We start from the raw sequence: 22,812 nt of genomic DNA, 5'->3' as shown, positions 1-22,812 counted from the left end.
ATCTGGCATTATTTTTAATTAAAAAGTCCATGTGAAACTTGAGTTCATGAAACTCAAGTTCCTTGTAATATAAATCTCAAGCTCTTTGAACTCGAATTATTTAAAAATTTTAATATAGAACTTAAGTTTTCTAAACTCGAGTTTTGTGTTATAAGTTATATGATAGTTGAGGGCCTACATCATTTTTCGTTTCCTTTTTTTACCATGAATTTTTTTCTCTATTTCTCTCTTACACACCTAATTTATTTTTTTGGTGAAAATACACCTTTGGTCTTTACATTTTGGGTCGATTCCTATTTTGGTCTCTATTTTGATTTTGCTACTATTCTAATCCTTAAAAACAGAAAATCAATTTTATTTTGGTCCCTACCGTTAACCCCCTAATAAAAAAAAATTCTACATAACAAACGGAGTGCATAAGTGGTATGTTAGATACTGACTTAGCTATATCAGCATTTTAATAATTAAAAAAACCACCTCATAAAATTAAAAAAACAAATAATGAAATAAATTTTTTATATAAAAAAAAAGCGTAAATGCACTTTTAGTCCTTACATTTTGGCGTTTTTCCATTTTAGTCTTTACATTTTAATTTTACCACTTTTAGTCCCTAATTCAATTAACGCGTTCTATTTTGGTCATTTCCATCAGTTAACTGACGAAAATAGCTGAGGTGGTAGCCGGATGAATTAAAATATTATAAAAAATGCCATATCACCATGACACGTCAGCATATAAATTTAAAAAATTAATTTATTAATTTTAACTAAATAATAAAAATAAAAACAGAATTAGAAACTAAAATTCAATTAAAACAGAATTTAAAAAATCATCTTAAACTCAAACTCTATTCTCTCATCTTAAAACATGAATCAAGGAGTACCCTTTTCTTTTTTCCTTTCATTACTTTCCTGGAACCCAAACAGAAGTATCATAAAATGCGGAAACCAAACCAAATAGCTTTTGACCCAAAATAGCTTATCTATATATCAAAGCACCTAGACCCCACTTCACATATGAAATTATTGTTTAAAAAAAACCCAGATTTTCAATCTCAAAGTTAAAGCATTTTGTAGAAAAAAAAAACGGGATATATTGTTTTAATCGGCGGAATTGTTGAGCGATCTTTGGCGGCATTGAAATTAGTGGATCAGAGAATTTGGGCGGAGATGGTGAATTCGATGGAGTGATATGAACATCGAGATCTACGATATGCTCAATCACGACCCTGGGTATGCTTAATCCAAGCCTTTCAACCTGCAAAGCCTTTCCTTCATATTGTGATCCTTCACGATATGGATCTTGAACGGGATTTGCGCCTCCACCAGCAGCTGAGCCAGATCGTTGGCTTGTTTGTGTTTGTATCTTTCTTTGTTCAGTCTCTGACTTTTTTTTTCTCTCTCTCTCTAAACCCAAATCCATCTTCCTCTCTCTTGTTTGATCAGCGATGTTGGTAGTGGGTTTGATGACTTTGTTGGCGCGGGTTTGTTGATTGATTGATGCGGTGGATCGTTGATTTGGTGATTGAGCGGTGGCAGAGGTGGTGATTGGTGGTCTGATTTGTTCATGTGGGTTTCGGATTGCAGGGTTGGTTGGTTGGTTGGTTTTGTTGTTGGTGTGAGTTTCGGACTTGCTTGAGGTGGGTTTGTTGGGTTCAAATTGCTTGAGATGGGTTTTTCTAGGTTTAAGATTTTTTTTGTTTGGATTGGTTGTGTTGTATTTTTGGATTGATTTGGTGCTTTGGGCCTTTAGGATTCGATGATTTTGCTGGGTTTGAGAAAATGGTGGTTTTGAGATTTATAATTTTGTTTTTTAGTTGAATTTTTTGGGTTTTTTTTTTTTTTGTGTCTTTGTTTCTTAAGAAAAATTTAAATTTTTGGATTTGCTGGGGAAGAACATGAAGTTCATATTCTGGGAAAGAAGAAAGGTTCTTACTAAAAAATAATAATAATAATTAGAATAATGTTTATTTTTATTTTTTTTATCTAACTTTTTTAATTAATTTTTTATTATTTTAAATCTGACGTGGCATTTTTAAATTTTTTAATAATATTTTAATAAACACGTCAACGCCATGTCAACAAGCAGAGCATTTCGTCTGCCACGTAGGAGTTTCCTGTTAGTGGGTTGATGGCAGAGACCAAAATAGAATTGATTTTCTATTTTTAAGAATTGGAATAGTAGCAAAATCAAAATAGAGATCAAAATGATAATCGGCTCAAAATGTATGAATCAAAAGTGTGTATATATATATATATATATATATATATATATATATATATATATATATATATATATATATTTCCAACCCATCTTACTTCTACTTGTCCTAAAGGGGGTTGTGAGAGAGCAATATAAGCGTCGTGCTGCTAAGCGAAGTAGTGGAGTGCTGCACCCTAGATGGCGAGAGTCTAATAGTCGAAAGCATCACTAACTTACATTTTGACGCGAGTAGCATGAGGCACGTGGAATCCCGTGTGAATCAACAAGGACCACATCACTTTGAGGGCGGAGCTAGGGGGATCAAGGGGGGCAGTTGCCAACCTTGGCTCCTTGAAAAAAATCATTGAAGTAGGTATATCTTGAACTATTCTTTGGTACCGTACCCTGACAAAAAAAAAAGAATCTCACTTTAATACATGTACAAACCCTTAACACCAAGAAAGTAGGGAAAAAAAAAAAACATTCTCCCACCTACCATTCTCATTAGTTTTATCTAACCATGTACATCTTCACCCATTTCATTGTTCTTTTTTCCTCAATCATTATTTTCAATTTAATATTCACAACCCTTTTCTTGTGAAGCAATACTATGAATACTAAAAATTTTACAAATTGACTTGTATTAATCATAAAAAAAATTCATTCAAACATTTATTTATTATATTGTTTAAGTGTCATACATTCTTGTCACATCAAGTTGTGAGCTTTTTACAAAAGAATTTATAGTTGTTTTAGCTTTGAAAAATTCTATATCCATAACATCTTAACAACACATTTATAACAAATCTTAAGTAACAGGTTGTTACTAGTTGTTATTAGTGAGCAAAAAAGTAATTTTAGTGGTGGTTTGAAATTTGAATCGGTAATAACTTACCACTTATAATTTATTGGAAAAGTATTGTAAAAATATCACTTATTCCTTTTTTTTTTTCATGGCAATCTAATTAGTGGTCCCATAAATAACACATAATTATTAGAAGAAAAATACTTATTGCCTTTTTAATACTATTTTAATCTTCTCAGACTGAAATTTTGGCTTCACCAATGATCACTTCTGCTTCAATTATAACAAAAGATTCCCTTTTTACGTAGAAAAGGGTTGTCAATAATTATGATTTTTCGTATGAATAATCCTATAGACATGGAGACAAAAGACAAATGTCTCTCTCTTCTCTCCTTTGTCAGATCACGTGCGAGCTTATCTCCCACTTATTCCTTTTCTTTGATGCGCAACAACCTCTAGTGGCGGATCTTGTTGGCTAAGAGCAAATATGTTGGCTGTGCTTGTACTCTAGACTCTAGAGTTGCAGAGCAACAATGATCTTTCAATTATGTTGTTTAGGCAGTTTTGTGGGGTTATTTGGGACATTTTTTGGTTCTAAAGGGGCCATGATTATATGGTCCAAACATGGCTCCGTACCTGCAGGTCCCCATTCCTCATCCTTGTGCCCACTAAGCTAATTAATGATATTAATCCCTAATGGGAAAAAAAGTTTATATTAGGAAGTAACAAGTTATACCCTTAAGCATCAAGTTCATTTAGAATTTCATATATATAGGACCAGCTGTTGGACCCTGATGTGTTCTTATAAATGGAGTGGTCACACAAGCTACTTATTTGCTAAACTGGAGGTGGTCATATAATCTGTCATATTATACAATTTTTATCTGTACACTAGTCCTAGTATTGTCACCTCATCATCACCATGGTAACTGCAGCTTTGCTCTCCCCAGTAGCCTTCCGATTGGTCCTTCCATCACAATCCTCTTCAAAGTATAAGCTCACAATGTGTTGTCCACGAAGAAGCAACAGCTTAAATACCTGTAGAAATAAGCCAGACTCTCCTCCCCTCCATGCTTTCCAAGTTAAGGGGCAGACTCAAGGACCTCCCAAGAAAAATGGTACGATCTGTGTAAGTAAAATAATATTCTATCTTGTATCATCTATTATATATTGAAAATGCTCTAGAAGTTGTGGTTGTATCATGTTAATCATTAATCATTATCATTATGAGTTTTATTATACCGTACCATGTGCTTTTGTTATATGATTCCTTGAATGTATATTAAAATTACTAGATAGCTTGCTTTAAGTGAAACTCATATATCAGAGTTTCACTAAGTTTTGGATACTATCTGATTAAAATTTTGTTATAAAAAATTAAAATAAGGTTATTATTTATTTTAAATTAGTTTAGCTGTTGACTATAATTTTGGTCTTAGATGTCATGTTTGATTCCAACTATTTTGATGGAAAACTTTATGTGAAAATAGTTTTTTTGTATTTTTTTATGTTTTGTAATATCAGGAAAAAAAATGGGTAAATAAAAATTATCTTTTAACTTTCCTTATTTAGCTTAATTTAAGATAGAGTTGTTTTCTAGAAGCTGGGTATGAGATAAAGTTATTTTTCATAAATTTTCTAGAAAATAACTTTATCTTAAACCAAGCTAAATAAAAAAAAGTCGAAAGATAGTTTTTCAACTCTAACTAAGGCTACAACCAAACATAAGAAAATAAGATAATTTTCTAGAAAATGTTTTTTTGAGAAATGATTCATTTTTCAGAAAATATTAATTTCAAAATAAGCAAAGCATAGTGTAAGTATATCATATGTCTTATGATGTGCTTCACTAATATATGCCACTATAATAATTATATTAAAATTATTAAGATAATTTACTATTGTGAAACATAACTATTAAAGTTTCAAGAAATTTAATTTACTAAAAGTTTCAAGTAAGGGGTTTTTTTTGTCAAGTAAATTAAAATAAGTTGTTATTTTTATTCTATTTTATTTGTGTGCTACATAAATATAGTGTTAATTATCATATACTATTTTATAAGAATTATATTCTATACACTGTGCTTCCGTCAAGTGACTCATCATATGTGTTGAATGTCGAATAATATGCTTTTGTTATGTAGCTCATTATTTATTAAGTATAAAGTTTTCCTCAAAACTAATTTGGAACAAAGTGGCTTCAACCATTACTTGTCAATTTAATAAACTATCCACACATATTTTTAGTTACAGTCATATGATTTGTTTTAAATATATAATGAACTATGTGATATAATACACATTAATGGTCTTAAAAACCACCACATTATGAGTTAAATGAAATTTTTATAATTCGGTTTATTAAGATACTTTACTCTAGTTAAAACTCTATTACTTGTTAACAGCACCAGCATTCTTTTAGTAATTGTTGATCTTAACAGCTGTAGAACCATGTAGTAGTGCTTGGGTGCAATTAGAATAAGTAAAATTGTAAATTTTGGACTTGGATCCAATTTCCAGTTGCACTAGGGCCATCCAAATGAAGACACATTGGATATATGGTATCATCTAGATGAAGACACATTAATGTATTTGTAAATGTTAGGGAATTTTAAATATAATTGAAATTACATCACTAGAAGTTTCTCAAAAAAAAAAATTACATCACTAGAAAAAATGGTATCAATGATGAGAGCATTTTAAAAGGGTAAAATACAGTCAATAACTCTGAGGTTTGGGTGAATGACAGTCAAGTCCAAGACATTCAAAACTGACCAACTTAGTCCCTAAACCCAACTTGATCCTTAACATGTTACTCACTTATCTCTTCTCTTTCACAATGATTAAGGACAAAGTTTTTGTTAATCAATTTTGAAATGTCTTAGACCTAATTGGCATTGGCCTAAACCTCAAGGGTGTTAACTGTATTTTATCCTTTTAAAAAAAATTTGGACTCTTTACAATTTTAGACTTATGGTAAAATCAAATATTTAAAAAAAAAAACAAAAAGATAAAGAAGCAATAGCTTTTTTTTCTTAATTTTTAATGTGGTATGAATTATATATATATATATATATATATATATATTTCAAACAGCCACATGATAAATGATAATTGGCTGATTGTCTTTTATTATCGAATCATGACACCCAATAGTTTTTGGTATATGCAAAAATTAAATCTCAATTGAAACTTTATCAGTTGAATTAACCGGAACCCACTTGAAATTTTTATTTTAAATAAAATTTAAATTACCACCCATTTTTCTTTTACTAATTCATTCATGTTCAAGATCCATTTGTCCCAATTCATGTATTTTTTGGTTGTTATTTTTATTTTTTTCCTTAAAATTAATAAATAAGTTTTTTTTAATTAAAATGCTTATATGACAATTTTTAATGTTATTATTATTATTATTATTATTATTATTATTATTATTATTATTATTATTATTATTATTATTATTATTGTGGGGACTAAAAGGACCTAAGTAACTATTTGGGCCTTGGGTTTTATTAATGGGCGCTAATTTGTTTTGGACTAAAAGCCCCCTAGAACTGCAAGTCGGCCTATGAGTCGAGAGTCCGAGGATTCGTCCGAGGACGAATCTCTCCTCGGACAAACCCACGATGACCCTGGGATTTGTCAAAAAGATCAAGGCAGAGTTCTGGAAAAATCGTTGGTTAAGAGGGGGATTTAAACACCCTCCGAACGCAACGGTGTGAGAAAATATCTCAGAAAAAAGCTGCTACCTCCACATTAAAGACCCTGCACCTACCTCCCTGGCCGCATTAATGGGGAAATGACCCTTGAATAGTAGAAGTCAGCCTTCTTGCTATCGTTTGAAGACTTCCAGAGGGTGGTGGATGGGACAGGTGTCTAATAGGGTGATTTGCGTTACACATGGATAAAGAGGGAAGAAGAAGAAGTATTTAAGAAGGGAAGAGAGTAAAGAAAAGGGGGGCTAGACAAATATTAAAGACTGTAACCTTTGAAAGAAGAAAGAGAAGTAATATATAAGTTGTCCTCGGCTTACGTCCGAGGAGGTTCTTTTTACCCTGTTTGTCTATTATTTGCAAATACTGTAACATTCTAGCTTGTTCATCGAGCTTCGAATATCACTAAACTAAATTGCGAGCCCACACTCTACAAATTTCATTGTTTAAGGCTCATTGGGCCTGAGTCCACGTGTGTTTTTGGGTCCAGGCGCAATTGTGCACTTACAATTATTATTATTATTATTATTTTAGTAGCCACACTTGTCATGTAGGTGTTTTCATTAGCGAGTCAATTAAAAGTAGAAACTAAATTTATTGCTACCAAAATGTTGGATCCAAATTAACCGTAACCTAAAATGTAGAACCAAATCTGTGTTAAGTTTATGTAGGCCTGATTTTACCTTGATGTGATTAAATTGACATTTTATCCGCCTAATATATGCTCCACTGCAACCCCACCTTTGGCTTTTTTTTGTTAGAAAAACACATTTTAACACAAAAACATAACATAAAATAGATCAAAAAGCTAGGGTTTTAAGAAAACTATCTCTCTCTTTGACCTCATCCAAGGAACCAATGGTTAAAGCTTCTTAAACCTCCACGATTGCCATTTGCTATTGCTCTGTTCATTGCCTTCATTGAGTGTAAGTGATTTCAGCCATGGAGTTCCAACGAAGGCCAGAGAGAACTATCATTGTCAATGTTGGCGGTGATTGAAGCAGCAACAAACGACAATCACTGAGGTACAAGAAGCTTCAGCCACGGGTTCCTTGGATGAGAGAGAGAGAGAGAGAGAGAGAGAGAGTTGTCTTCAAATACTATCTTGCTAATCCATTTTATGTTATGTTTTTGTGTTAAAATATGTTTTTCTAACGAAAAAGTAAAAGATGGGTTACAAAGGTCTAACAGAGCATACCTTAGATGTGTAAAATACTAACTTTTGAATCATGATTAGGCAAAGTGAAACTGGACCTAGCTACAAAAAGAAAAGAATATAACGAGTTATTAATTTCAGAACATCATTGTACAAACAATATCAAATGAATATTTTTTTTTCTTAAATTATTTGTATTCAACTACAATTAGAATCGAGTAGGAGAAAATGTGAGAAAATCTTAGCGTCTGCCTGTTGCAAATTGCTTTGTCCTTCTTGCTAATGTTAATATGATTGCCGCAGTCACGGAGAAAAGATTGAAACAACTTCATTTGAAGCCAAGGCAGCTTGATATAATTATGGACACATTTGGGGGAAGGTTGCAGAATGGAGGACTTGTTTTCCAGCAACACTTTATGATTAGATCATACGAGTTAGACCCTGATGGAAAGGTTTCCATAGTAGCCTTAGTGAATCGTTTGCAGGTTCTGACTATTGAATCTTCGTTTGATATGTATGTCATCAAAACTCAATATTGTACCAATTGAAACGTTTAACTTAATTTCCAGACTCACGTCCTTGTAGGAATCAGCACTTAACCACCTTAAGAGTGTGGGGCTGCATGCCGATGGTTTTGGTTCAACACCAGAGATGCATAGAAGGGACCTAATATGAGCGGCCTATCGGTTGCAAATTGAGGTGGAGCGTAGGAGTTCATGGTAACCTTTACAGGCTTTTTCCGATTATATCCATTATTATAATTATTGTTTAGCAAATAGCACCCTCATGATTCAAATTAAAGAAGAAAATAAATTACGCAAAACAAAATAAAAAAAATAAAAAAGAGTTTGCATGGTTTGACAATTGCTTAAATAAACGGACGGTGACATGAAGAAAGTTTAACCATAAAAATTAGAAAGATTATAATAGTAGCAATTAGCAAAAGCACTCTCTCTCTCTCTAGAAACCCTAAAATCTAAATACACCCTAATGTCTCTCTTACAAAAGGCAGATTTGCTCTAAAAATTAATAAAAAAAAATATAAAAAAAACTTTCACTATGAATTTCTTACGCTCACATGCAAAGCCCCTTGGCTATGGTAGAACCAAAAAAAACAAAAACAAAAAAACAAAAAAACAAAAAAAAAACAAAACAAAACAAAAAATCCATTAAGTTAGCTCATCTGCCAATTGGAATGAACCCTATATCAAACTAGCTAAACTACTTAAACCAACCCCAGATAATTAATGGTCCAAACTAGGTTTCACAATAAAAAAAGAGAGAAAAAGAGCAATATCTAAGAGGGTTGGCTAGAGAGGGGAGGAGGAGTGGCGAGACACCAATGTGTAGTGGTTGTGCGAGCACAACAATGGGCCAAAGTGGCTGTGGAAGATGACATCATCACTATCGCATGGGGGAGGATGACATCATTGCCATCTTAGGGAGGCAGCTCACATGGAGGAGGAAGATGTGTCTAGGGCTCAATCAATCTCTCACTCCCCTTTATCTCTTTCGCATTTCAAATCGATCTCAGGGATTTGGGGAATTAATTAATTTGGTATTATCCATTAGTAACTATGTTAGGTGTAGCATTCATGGGTATTTAACTTGTAATTTTGATTTTGGATTTTTTTAAATAAAAAAACGTCATCTCTCTTAAATGATGCTACATAACAGCTCTGCTAGTCACCTAAGCATTGACACCAATGACAATTGTAAAGTTTTAGACCCCTGGAAAACACAATGTTTAACTTAATTTATTAGCCAAGTAGTTACTTAGGTCAATTAATCAGATCTAGGTTAAACATTTATCACAATCAACATGCATAGCGGAAATCTAAATAACACAAGATGTGATGACCCAAGAAAACCAATGAAACAAACTAGTTTCATGGTAAAAAACCTGAGGGGAACTATTCCAAGAGAACAATCCACTTTATCAAATTGAAATTTACAGTCAAGAATACCAATTCGTAGTAAATCTAACACAATTACTAAACTGAGCTCTGAACCCCTCACACTTCTTTGATGTGGACTATCTTGAACATGAACCTCCAGTTCACGTCTTGATCTTCAATACGCTTGATAACTGAAGCTTGTTGCAACTTTTACTCCACCAATACTAGCAATATGTGTGTGATCTCCAATAGGTACTCGAAAGAGCTAGAAGGTACAATAATCTCATAGATCTCACAAGAGTATCTCTCCAAGACTTGAAAAACATGTATTCGGGGTTTCCTTATACTAGTATTGGACTCAAACCCTAAATGTTTTGCGTGTTGTTGGGCCTTATTTTAAAATTTTGCAGATTTGCAGTTCGATCGATCGAAGCTCTCTCTCTCTCGATCGGTCAAGCTTGACAAATTTTCAATTCTTCTTTCTGCAATGTAGGGGCCTCTTATGCTTTTGGGCTAAGGCCTTTTCTGCTGTGGGTTAGAGAGTTGAACCTGGCCCACTATCTTTGCAGGACCTTGCTAATGGGTCAGTCTGTGCACAAGACAAACATCCCAAAAAAAAAAACAAGTAATATGTGTGTGTGTGTTTCCCATAGAAAATGAACTAATGAGAATCCAAACCCCAACTTGGACAACCTTATTATTGGATTAAGCCATAAAGTTGTACATTTTGGAGAATGGGTCTAGATAGCTACTTCTTGTTTTGTTAAAATTACAAAGAGTGGGTTTGTTATGTGAGGGAGGGAAAATGTACGTTTTTAGACCCCTTAACACAATATATTTAACCTAGCTATTTAGCCAAGTGATTGCTTAGATAAATAATTCAGTTCTAGGCTAACACATATAAATCATATCATGTAAATATTGTAGAAATATAAATAACACAACGATATGATAACCAAGGAAAACCAAACTGGTAAAAAACCTGGGGAGAATTTAACCTAGCTATCATCAAGGTAAAACAGATCCACTATGAAAGAATTGAAGTTTGTACAATAGAACTTAGACCACTAACATCCTTTTGCTACCTAGAGTAGAAAACTTACCGCCACGACCATGTGACAGCTCCGAGTCCACAGACTACTTCTTTCCTTAATATACTGCAACCACAAGTTCTCCTACTTGTGACTTTAAGACTCTACTCAAAGGTTTCAGATCTTCTTTAAGTTCTTTATGCAGCAACTAAAGCGATCACCAAGTTCTTGACATGAATCCTGATCTTGATAACCCTAAGTGTGTATGAAGGTAAACACCTCTAGATCTCACAAAAGATTCAAGACAAGGCACATCAAAGACATCTAAAACGTAGCTAGCGTTTTTCCTTTTATACTTGGAGTAAAACATAAAACCCTACACATCATATGGACTTGGGCTGAATTGGAAATTCTGCAGAAAAAAATAATCTGCACGTGGTTCGATCGATCGAGTCTAATTTTCGATCGATCGAGCCTTGCAGATTTAGTCCAATAAATTCTGCAATCACTCAATTCCAATTTTACAAATAAACATACTTTGAGCAAGCTTAAAACTAGACTCAATGTTTTGATCACGATTTGCCAACATAATACAACTTGAAGTTCTAATACATTTAGTTCCTAAAGTCTTAGAACCTAACAAACTCCCCCTTTTACAATCCATGACAAAGCACATCACAAAAAAAAAAAGCTCAAAGTTACAAACAGCCCATTTATATTTAAAATGCCCTTAGCACAATTCCACCTAACTACTATCTATCAGTTGCCAGTGTAGACAACAGCCACAGCTGAATTAACCTGTATATTCCTGAAACACTCAACAAACACATAAACGCATGTGTGGAAAATACAAGTAAACCAAAATAAATTCTTGATTTCACAAAACATAAAATAAACGCCATATACCATGAATAACCTCATAATATAAATCAATAACCAATGTATCATATGTGAAACAAGAAATAATAAAAGAAATAAAACATAAAACATAGTGTCTACCCCTAACATATACAACTCATAGAAAAGAAAATACATCAAGAAGCTCCTAGATACAATCTATGTACTCCAAAACAAACAAACAAACAAAAAATCCCCCTATCTCCATGCACATATGTACTCTTCCTTTTTGTGACGAATTGCCAAAAGGCAATCAAGACTCATCATCAAAAGGTGTAGGCAGTGGAGTAGAACCTCTAGCACCCACCAAATATGCTTGTAAAGCCTGAAGCTCAGTAAGCACATCCAACAGAATCTGACCATGTGTCGCCTGAATGGTCATCACGGTATCCAACATACTCCGTATAGAAGCATTGCTTGAGGAAGAAGGTGGAGGATCCACAGCAGCTGTCAGGTCAACAAACTCCTCAGCAGTAGGGTCACCAGAAGTAGGAGGCCTAGATGCAACACCTGTAGAAGACTCGACTCTAGGATGCTTAGAGCTAGCTTTCAACTGAGCTGCTCTTTGCCTAAGAAAGGTGGCACCGATAGGAGCTATAATATGCTCAGTAAGCACATCCAACAAAATCTGACCATGTGTCGCCTGAATGGTCATCACAGTATCCAGCATACTCCGTATAGAAGTATCGCTCGAGGAAGAAGGTGGAGGATCCACAGCAGCTGTCGGGTTAACAAACTCCTCAGCAGTAGGATCACCAGAAGTAGGAGGCCTAAATGCAACACCTGTAGAAGACTCGACTTTAGGGTGCTTAAGCTAGCTTTCAACTAAGCTACTCTTTGCCTAAGAAATGTAGCACCTATAGGAGCTATAATATGTACAGGCTCAGACGCAGGAAAATCCTCTAAACCCAAATCTAAAAGAATCCTATGGATAAAAATCGGAAAGAAAAGACTATTAGATTTTGCACTACTCCTATGAACCTTAACAAGAGAACGAATGAAGAGAGTAGGAAAACTCATAGGAGCATCGGTAACAAGAGCATACAAAAATGAACATCTCTCAATGAGAATAGTGTGTAAATGAGAGATAGACCAAATGGAATGACAAGAAATCGAAAAAGACAGATAATTGAGCTTAGTAAGCTCATAGGAAGGGACATGGGGATCAGTACCCCAACTAATGGAAGTAACAATGATGAAAGACATGATGTCATCAAGAGGAGGGGTCTTAATGTAAGGGTACACGGGCTGCCATACCAAAGGTACACCATGAGCAGTGGCAACTATAGCAGGAGTAATGACATACTCTTCATCCCTTATCCAACTCCTCATATATTGAGTGTTGGAATCATCAGAGTGGACAAAGAGGTTCAAATAGAACTCTCTAATCAAGGTAGCTAGAGGAGGATGCTCAACCTCTAAGAGTGGTAACCAGCCCCTACGCTCAAAGTTCCTACGTATCTTCAGATCTATCTCATCTAGAATGACCTTACACTCAGCCCAAACTGACCTAAAAATGTTAAGCTTCTCATAGGTTTCTTGGTTTTTCTCGGTCCTAAACCTATCACTATCGAACACAGGGGCAAAAGTAGTGGTCGTTTTCTTGGCTCTAGTCTTCCTAACCATGATGCTAAGGGTTGGAAGGAAAGACAAAAACAAAGAAAGAAACACAAGGGCAAGCGGCATTAGAGAGGGTTAGAGCACAAAAATCTCAATAAATAACAATCTATATGATGCATGTAATGAATGCACATATGATGCATGTAATGAATGCACATATGATGCATGCTCTAATGCATTTAATTTTGTTCAATTTTACTTCAATAACCATCAATTGACTTGAACACAGAGTTTTAGACCAAAAACCCCAAATTTTGAAAAACCCTATTTCAAAAATTAAACCAAATTGAGCAATAAATCATCATACTAGTTAGGAAACATCATATAATGAGTTAATCTATCAATTACAAAAGTCAATTTTACCAAATTAAGCCCAATTGAACAAAATCCCCAAATTCACAAAGTTCCAAGCCCTAGAATTTTCAATTTTCCTCAAATCACAAAATTAATCAAATTAATGCATGAGGATCAAGTTTATATCATCTAAGAACAAAAACCCATTGAACTAAAATAATTAAAAACAACTGAAATGATCTCAAATCCAAAAAATGCTTTGTTCAAAATTTTCAATGAAAATGCATGAAAATTGTGTTTTTAATGAAAAAGAAAGGCTAAAAAAGACTTACTTAAGCTTGATGACAAAAACCCTTGAGAGATTTGTGGAAGAAAATGACAAAATAGGCTTAGATTGGATCGGTCGAAGAAAAGTGTGAGAAGAATGTTTGAAACGTTTGAATAAAATGAAGAACACATGAGAAAAGTTCCTTTTTAAAAACACTCACTGATCGAATTTCGATCGGTCGAAATTTAGCTTTGATCGATCGAAAAATAATTTCTTTCAATTTAGCATCAATCGAGCCAGACAGATTCAAACCAAAATTTTTGTCGCAATTTTGATTGTTCGAAAACCAGCTTCAATCGATCGAAAATCTAGAAAACTTAAAATTTTTAAAAACAGAGCATTTTTATGTAAAAACTCCTCAAAGCGCAATGATTCATGAATGAAATGCATGAGTATGAGATTAAAAGTTTTTCAAAAACACATGAATTCAACCCAGATCTTCCAAAAAAATATTTTCAACATTTTTGTCCTCAAAACTCAAACATTAAACACATTTTGCATCAAAATCAAGGAACATATAATCTTGGATGGCCAAAACACATTCACACACAATATCATGTACTAAGTTTAGCAAAGAATAACTTGTGTAGTGTGTGCAACTAGCAAAAGTATGAGATACATGTGAGGTGATATGTAGATAGTAACCAATCACATTTTCTACAAAATTCATCACATAAGTTTGAAAGAGACTATCACCGAAAGAGTTACATCATATAATTCTCACATTCCTAGAAAACAAGCTTGCAACTATGGAAGTTTCTTGTTTTGCCTCATAATGTACACACCAATTTTATTTCATTTGGAAATTATTAGATTAGTCAATTAATGTACACACCAATTTTATTTCATTGTGAATTAATAATAGCCCAATAATGTACACACCAATTTGAGTATTAATCCGATCCTACACCTTATGTTCTTTTTGTGCATATCCTACACTTTCTCGAGCACAAAATCTTATGATATGCACTAAGGTGTTCATGATTGGCTAGTAAACAATGGTGAGATGGTTATTTATGCCTTTCTCATTAAGTTCTAATCCTAGCAATCAAAAGCTTGTGACTTCAAAATCAAGATCATGTGATCAAAAACTATAAACAATTTCCGCACAACATGCACTACATAGCTAAAACTAGCAAAGTGCAATAAAATAAGCTCATCCAAGCTACACAAGGTACACAAGCATGTTATGTAAAAATAATATGGCCAACCCTGAATATAAATCCAAGATAAGTAATATAAAACACATTTTTCTTTTCCCTTTTTTTATTATTTTGGAAAAGACAAAAACAATCTATCATAAAATGCATGAATGTAATGCAATGCAAAGCCTAAAAACAAAAAGAAAACAAAACAACAACAGAAGAATGATTTACAACTATGTTTTATGTTGGCTTTATTCCATGACAAAAAGTGTTGTGATTGAATAAATTTGTTTCTTTGTATTTTTGTGGGATTTTATTGCATTGGGTTTAGTATTAAGTTGGTGAAAACTCAAGCTTAATTGAAGATCAGTGCATTTCGTGACTAGCTCGCAAGAAGTTCGCGAGAAGGGTTCCTGCAAAAAGGGCATGTGAAAAGCACATGACTGAAAGCTGAAGAGTCGTGCCAGGCTGTCAATTTCGCGAGTGTCTCGCGGGTAAGGATTTCTCGCAAGATACCCGTGAAACTCTCTGCCTGGAGGATTTTTAAGTGTGACTTTCTTACCCTTCACCCATACTATATATACCCTCATTACCCTCAAAGTATGAGAGGCCATTCAGAGAGAAAAATCCTAGATAGGTTTTCAACGACACACACACCCATCTTTTAGAGAAAGAGCTACTAATCCTTAGTGAGAAATCATCCTAGCCTCTTCTCCTTTCCTCTGTCATTGCCATACCTTGAGAGAAGATTTGTACCCAAACACAACCCACACCCTTTCAAAGTGTAGAGAGTGTTTTGGAGCTTGGGAAGTTTTGGAGATTTGCCAAGAAGTCAGTGAGGCTTGGCAGATGCAATCGGGCATATTGCGGGATCTAGAAAGCTAGAAAGACATGACTACGAGAAGTCCGTTGGTAGCAGGAGCTTAGAGGGCTCAAGTACATTGGGTAGACTAGGCTTGGAGGGTCTTTTGTTTTTCATGTACTCCAACTTATTCTCTAGTGGATCAATTTACCGCTTCGAGGGTGGTGGAGAGGTTTTTCACCGAGTTCTTCGATTTCCTCTTCGATAACACATAACCGTGTTATCTTGTGTTTGCATCTCTCTTCCCTTACTCTTGTGCTTTACTTTTATTGTTTGTTATTCATGTTTATGCACTAGAGTAGTATCGGTTGATTGCGCTTCATTTACTCTTGTTTCCGCACTTAGATAAGTTAGAGTAAAATCAACCGAGTCGTAATTTTTTTTTTTTTTAATTTGGGGTCTAAACAGCTCTTGTGTTTTTAACACAAATCCGAGCTTTCAATTGGTATCAGAGCAGGTACACTTGTTTTGGTTTCATTACCTAACTGTGATCCTTGACCCCTTTGTGTGTTTTGCCATGGATAGTGTTTTGTATGCTTCTATGGATGTTATTGATTGTAACATGCCATGTGTTTGTGAAAATGCCTCTATGAGTGTTAATCCTCAATATTGTGATGACATGTTACATGAATCTATGGGTGTTGTTGTTGATATTCCAAATGTCAAACTCTTGAAGAAAAAGGTTAAGAAGTTTCATGAGAATTTGAGCAAGTTCACTAGTGAAAAGGATGACTTGATTGCTAAGCTCAATGAATCCAATAAATTGGTTGAAAAGTATAAGAAGCTTGCTGAAAATTCTCTTGAAAAATTAAAGGAGTTTGAATGTTTGAATATGGACTTGGATGCTAAACTTGTTTTGTCTAACAAACTAGTTGATGAGCTTAAATGTGAAAATGAATCTCTTAAGATGCATACCAAGTGTTTGATTGTTGAACCTATTGCTAAAAATGATGAAAATATTTGTTGCAATCATGTTATGGTACCCGATTTTGTGCCTATTGTGTGTTCTACCTCAAATGACAAATTGGTGTACATTCCTCCACACAAAAGAAATCAAAAGGTGAAAAGAAAGGATCTTAAGCCAAAGCCTCCGTTTAGGTCTCAACCTAAGGTTTTGGATGGATCTAAGTTTTTTCCAACTTGCCACCATTGCGGTGTGATCGGTCATATAAGACCTCAATGTCCCAAGTTGAAGAGAGAACAAAACCATGTTGCCAGATCCCTTCCTAAAAAGCCTAGTGGACCTAAACCCATTGTTTGTCACCATTGTGGTGCCTTTGGTCATCTTAGACCTCATTGCTCTAAGTTTCAAGCTCTTAAAAGAATCAAAAGAAAAGAGAAACTTGAGCTTTTTGAAAGTTGTGCTATGAAAGCAAAACCAGTTTTGGGGGAAAATAGTAAGTTGTTGAAGAAAGTTTTTTATGTTCTTACCTCCTTATCTATGTGCATCTTTGGTTCTCATTCTTCCAACCCTCGTCTCACTTCTCATGAAACACTCATTCCAAACAATCGTTCTGTTTGGATGAGGAAGGCTTCCTATGGTTGAGCTTATGCTCTTTTGGTCCTTTATCTAATTCTTTCAATCTTTGTAGGACCCCTCATGCATTGAATGTCATCTCTTCATGCATTTTTTTGTATCTTCCATTTATTTGTATGTATTGCTTTTGTTTTTTATCTTACTTTATTGATTTTGTTTTTGTATCTTACTTCACTCTTTCTCTCTTCTCTCTTCTTTCCTTTTCAATTCTCGGTGTTGCTTGCCTTAATCGCTACCCCTCTCCCTCTTATAGCTACTGTTACTATTTATACCAAATTAAGCCCACATGATTTCTACCTTTTGCCCTTGTTGCTCACCAACCACTGTTGTCTGCTGCGAACACCTTTCAAAAGTGCCAACTACCCTTCTGGACGTTTGCCTTCCACTACATCTGGGCATGCCTAGTGTTTTCTCTCTCTTCCACTACCCATCCCACATCAAATTCTTAGACATTCCATTCTGCAGTATAACTCTTTCTCTCTTGATGGGTAAAACCTTGGGTCTCTCTCTACCAATCTCTCTAGCATGCATCAAGTAGTCCCTATCGATTTATTATCTATTTTGGGCAAAGGTGCCTTTCTAATAGAGCACCTCCCAAAAAAGGCCCTAGCTGGATACCAGAAATTTGTTTTTTTCCCCCTTCATCAAACCACGCCCTCTTGCATTGGCTGGGTACAAGTTGGTAGTGCTCCGACCATGGTAATGTTGTCTCATTGCTTGACGTCTTGTCTTTATCCCTTCCTACGCAGTTTCTACCGCTGTCATTTAATGTTGTCTTGTTTCATCATTTGTTGGGATTTAGGCCCTTCACTCGTGTTTGCCCCTCATGAGAGTAGTATGGGCTTGTTAGGCTTGCATTATCTCCCCTTTTGGGCCTGTGGGCCTCTTAGGGTCTTTCCAGATGTTGCTTTATACTAATTCCTACTAGGCTGGCCCATTCGGCCTTTTTTCTCTTCCCTTCTTCTTTGGGCCCATCCAAGGCCTGTTTTCTTTTCTCTTGGAGAGGACCATCTCACTGTGGCTAGCTATTCCATATTGCCTATGGGCCATTGAATTCTATTCCTTGCTCTCTTTTTTATATAGGCATTCCTTCTCTTTGGGCCTTAGGGACATGGCCCCATTGTTCTTGCCATTATTCCTTAGTCTTTTCTTTCTCTTGACTTGTTTTGTGATTTTCTGTCGTTGGGCTCTTTTTATCAAAAATGGGTATCAACATGCAGCTTGTATGTACTTGAATCTTGACTTGTATCAACTATATAATCTATTCCTAGACAAGTTTTTGTTCTCAGTTTGCCAACATACAAAATATTTAGAACCTAAACATTTATATATAAATATTTAGAACCTAAACATTTATATATAAATATTTAGAACCTAACAACAATTAACAAAAGAACTAACATCATTCATTTTTTTAAATAAGGGACTAGTTGTCACTAATACTTCGATTGTTTTGAAGCAAAATGTTTTCAAACATAAAATATTTAACATGTAAATAAATTTTAGTAAATTTTTTATAAGTTTAGCATGACAAATAAAGTTTCTCAAGCAAACCATTAGTGTCGAAGGTCTGGCAACTAGACAACTAGTAATCGTCGTCAGAGTGATGTATATGGCCACCAGACTGCCAAGACCAATGGCAAGACCGGACCACTAGTACCACAAATCAGAATGTTGTCTCCTGTTAGCGGACCTCTAGCACCTATCACAGGCGCGACAGCTCTAGTCGCTAGACCACCAGCATGGCTGCCTAGCCCATCAAATGGATGGCCTAGCCACCAAACAGGTTAATAGGAAGTCACTGTCATAGTTTACATATTTTTATTAAAAAATTTATAGTCAATGGAAAACATTTTACAAGTTTAACCATATTTTACATGCAAACAAACACCTAAAACTGAGAAAACAATTTTCAAAAAATATTTTACTTCAAAACAAAGGGGGAATAAGTAAACTCAGGAACTAATGTTATAACTGACTTCTTCTCTTTTGGAAAGATTATATAGCTTTTATCCTTGAAAGTTTACGAAGGGTCAATATGGTATATAAAAGTACAAATTCTATATATATATATATATATATATATATATATATATATATATATATATATATATATATATATATATATATATATATATATCCAAAATGGTACATCTGAATTATTTAGTATCGAAATATTTCGTTTCAATAAACAAACTGAAACAACTACTATAATGGAATTCAAAACTTTGATAAGTGTCTAAAGTGTGAACTCTCAACAATAATTATCAAATTTCAAATATATATATTAAATTTCTTGTGCATATAATAGGTTTCCCATATCTGACTAGTTTTTTTTTTTTTTAATTTTGATATCATCATTAGAATCTTGTCACATCATATTTTCTTTCAATTGTAGAATTAATAGTTGTATATACCCAAAAATAATTATAAGAAATACTACCGCATAATTATTAAAATTCATACTTAGATAATAAATAAATAAAAGAAAAAAATTATATATTATAATAGATTAAACTATTAAAAGTCACTAACTAACTTTATTTGTTTGGCAACATTTGTTGACCCAAAAATTATGTTTTTCCATTTACTAAATATATACAATATTGTACACATTTGTATGAATAGTGTACAATATCATGCAAATGTGTACCATGATGTACACTTTACATTAACCGTAAACATAAACATATCATTGTCCTCACACAAGGGATGACAATATTTTTTTTTTCTTTGAAGGGCTGATGTTTTTCAAGGGGAGATTTGGATTAGTTCTGCATCAGCAAAGCATTTAAAATTTGGCTGGCTTGTCCGTGATTGCAAGACTGGCGAAACTCTTATTCGAGCAAACAGGTTGAAACCTAATCGAATTTCTTCCCACATCATGCCATTTACTAAATCAAATTTATGATTGTCAGATGTGCATGTTATATCTTAATTTATTTGAAGCTTAAATGATTTTTACTTATTTTATGCCATTCATTGGATTTATATATGTTGGCTATATGCAGCTTGTATCTGATGATTAATAAGAAGACAAGGAAAGTATCTTTCGCAAAGGAAGTAGGTGCAGAGATAAAGCCTCACGTTATGAATTGTGACCCTCTCATTAATCAGGACAAGAAAAAACTCCTGCACTTGGATTTTGATACAGCAGATTACGTCCGAACAGGTTTTAAGGTAAAGTTTCTAAAGGCTAAAACTTCTATTCTTTGCATTTGTTGAAGCAATCTCTTCGTATCCATGCAAACGACTCTCCTAATTATATTGTTCATGACATTTACAGCCTTTATGGAATGATTTGGATATCAATCAACATGTAAACCATGTAAAGTACATTAGCTGGATTCTTGAGGTAGATCCTTTAGCCGACACTATTTGCTTTTCTTTTATTCTTTTTTTTTTTTTTTTTTTGGGTGCTCTCTTAAGTGTGTGTGATCTGTTGCACAATCATGTCTTGTAGTTGATACATAATTTCTGCTTAATAACCTTATTTATTAAAATTATGGTTAAATCATTAAATTTACTTTTTAGTTAACCATTTTAGGGGACAATTAGTAATTTATTATGGTATTAGAACAATAAATCATGAGTATGATCTCAGTCTCTATTTTACCTCTCATTAAAAATGTTAAAAATCTCACTTATTGAACTCAACTTATTAAAGGGAAGTTTGAACCCACATATGAGGAGTGTTAAAAATTATAATTACAATCAAATGATTAAATTCACATTTTTCTTATAGTTTAAACTTTTGGGAGAATTGATAATTTATCATTATTTTTATGTTCACATTTCAATTTTAACCATATGTTAGATAAATAAAATAAAATAAAGGAGTATCCTCCACAAATTTCTATGACGGATAATGTTTGTGGATAATATTATGGTGAGATATGAGGTCCAATAAAATATAGTGGATTTGCTTGACTAGAAACTTACTTTTGCTTCTTCTTCTTTTTTTTCTTTTTTTTGTTAAATTATCTATTCTCCCAAAAACTTAAACTGTTAGGAAATAATGAATTTAATCACTTAACTATAATTCTAATACTCCACCTCACTTGTGGGCCTAAACTTCCCCTTAATAAGTGGGGATCCAAGGTAGAGTAGAGACAGAGATCGAGCTTTTGGTAATTTAATATAGTATCAGAGTAGGAAATCCTAAGTTTGATCCTTATCTCCTCCACTTTATCTCCCGTTTAAAATCTCACGTGTTGGGCCTCACCTATTAAAAAGTAGTATCGGTCCACTCATGAAAGATGGTGTTAGAATTATCTAATTAAATGATTAAATTTACAATATCCTAATAACTTTAACTTTTAGGAATATCGATAATTTAACATCTTTCTATGACGAAGAGTGTTCGATGTATTGCTGCTCTATAATTTGCAAATCTCCTACTACATTTATTTTGTTCATATGGGCTCAAATTAAAGATGCTTTCTGCCAGAGTACGCCACGTTCAATCTTGGATAGTTACAACCTTTCTGTCATGACTTTGGAGTATCGGAAGGAATGTGGAAGGGATAGCATACTGCAGTCCTTAACTGCATTCAACAAAGATGGCACCGATCACTTTGCAGAGGAAGAAGGGGTTGAGTTTGATCACAAACTCTGTTTAGAAGATGGGACGACTGAGATTTTGAGGGGAAGGACAAAGTGGATGCCCAAAATATATGGAGAAGGGTTCAAAAATAAGTTAATGTCAACTTGACTAAAACATTGAGGCTCAAATTAAGGTGTATAATACTCTATTAAATAATGTTTCTTTAAGCTTTAAAAGATAAGGTTGTTTTCTGATCAAATTTTAAGAAATGTTTACATGAGAATGAATTTGTGCATAAAACTAATGAATTATTGATGAGTATATATGATTTGTACTACATCAATAAAATAATAAATAAATTATATAACTTCATTTTTATATCAATCAATCAATATATAATAATCGAAACATTTGACTTTTTGTTTACCGCTCCTCATTGCGCCATGTGGCCACATAAATTTATACCACATCTATTATTAAAAATACAGAACAATGTATCTTTTCTTTTTGTGGTTTATGTGAAACATTTTGATTTTTCTTAATACGGTTGTTATTCAGTTATTTGAATTAATTTAGAGACACACGGTTCTGACTTTTGGGGAACTAGTTACTAAATATAAAACAAACACTTCTTTCTTATTTAAAGAGAAAAAAAAAATACTTCCTTTCTTATGTCCCTCTGTACCCGAACTCTCTCTCCTCTCAAAAATCTATTTCCTGCGGGAATGTTTCTCTTTTTTGTTGAATTGAATAATCACAGAACCAGGCCTTCTCT

At 33.8% G+C, this 22,812-nt stretch overlaps 1 protein-coding gene across 1 annotated transcript; it reads left to right on the top strand.

Moving 5' to 3' along the window:
* The first annotated feature begins 3,811 nt into the window (after positions 1-3,811).
* LOC142634470 (acyl-[acyl-carrier-protein] hydrolase FATB2, chloroplastic-like) lies at positions 3,812-22,412 on the top strand. The gene is made up of 7 exons (XM_075808757.1): positions 3,812-4,125; positions 8,183-8,364; positions 8,465-8,598; positions 20,231-20,344; positions 20,503-20,671; positions 20,778-20,846; positions 21,942-22,412. Exons 1-3 carry the CDS (start codon positions 3,930-3,932, stop codon positions 8,552-8,554), a joined length of 468 nt encoding a protein of 155 aa, XP_075664872.1. The 5' UTR covers positions 3,812-3,929; the 3' UTR covers positions 8,555-8,598; positions 20,231-20,344; positions 20,503-20,671; positions 20,778-20,846; positions 21,942-22,412.
* Positions 22,413-22,812: the final 400 nt, after the last annotated feature.

This window comes from Castanea sativa, chromosome 5, assembly GCF_040712315.1.
Source record: "Castanea sativa cultivar Marrone di Chiusa Pesio chromosome 5, ASM4071231v1".
Classification (NCBI taxonomy): Eukaryota; Viridiplantae; Streptophyta; class Magnoliopsida; order Fagales; family Fagaceae; genus Castanea; species Castanea sativa.
This window is presented reverse-complemented; position numbering and strand designations above follow the sequence as displayed.

Bases quoted from the DNA above. Each gene is read 5' to 3' on its own strand.
- LOC142634470 (XM_075808757.1), top strand. From the start codon at position 3,930: ATGGTAACTGCAGCTTTGCTCTCCCCAGTAGCCTTCCGATTGGTCCTT. The intron at 4,126-8,182 runs GTACGATCTGTG...TGATTGCCGCAG, and splicing joins AGGACCTCCCAAGAAAAATG to TCACGGAGAAAAGATTGAAA. The intron at 8,365-8,464 runs GTTCTGACTATT...ACGTCCTTGTAG, and splicing joins CCTTAGTGAATCGTTTGCAG to GAATCAGCACTTAACCACCT.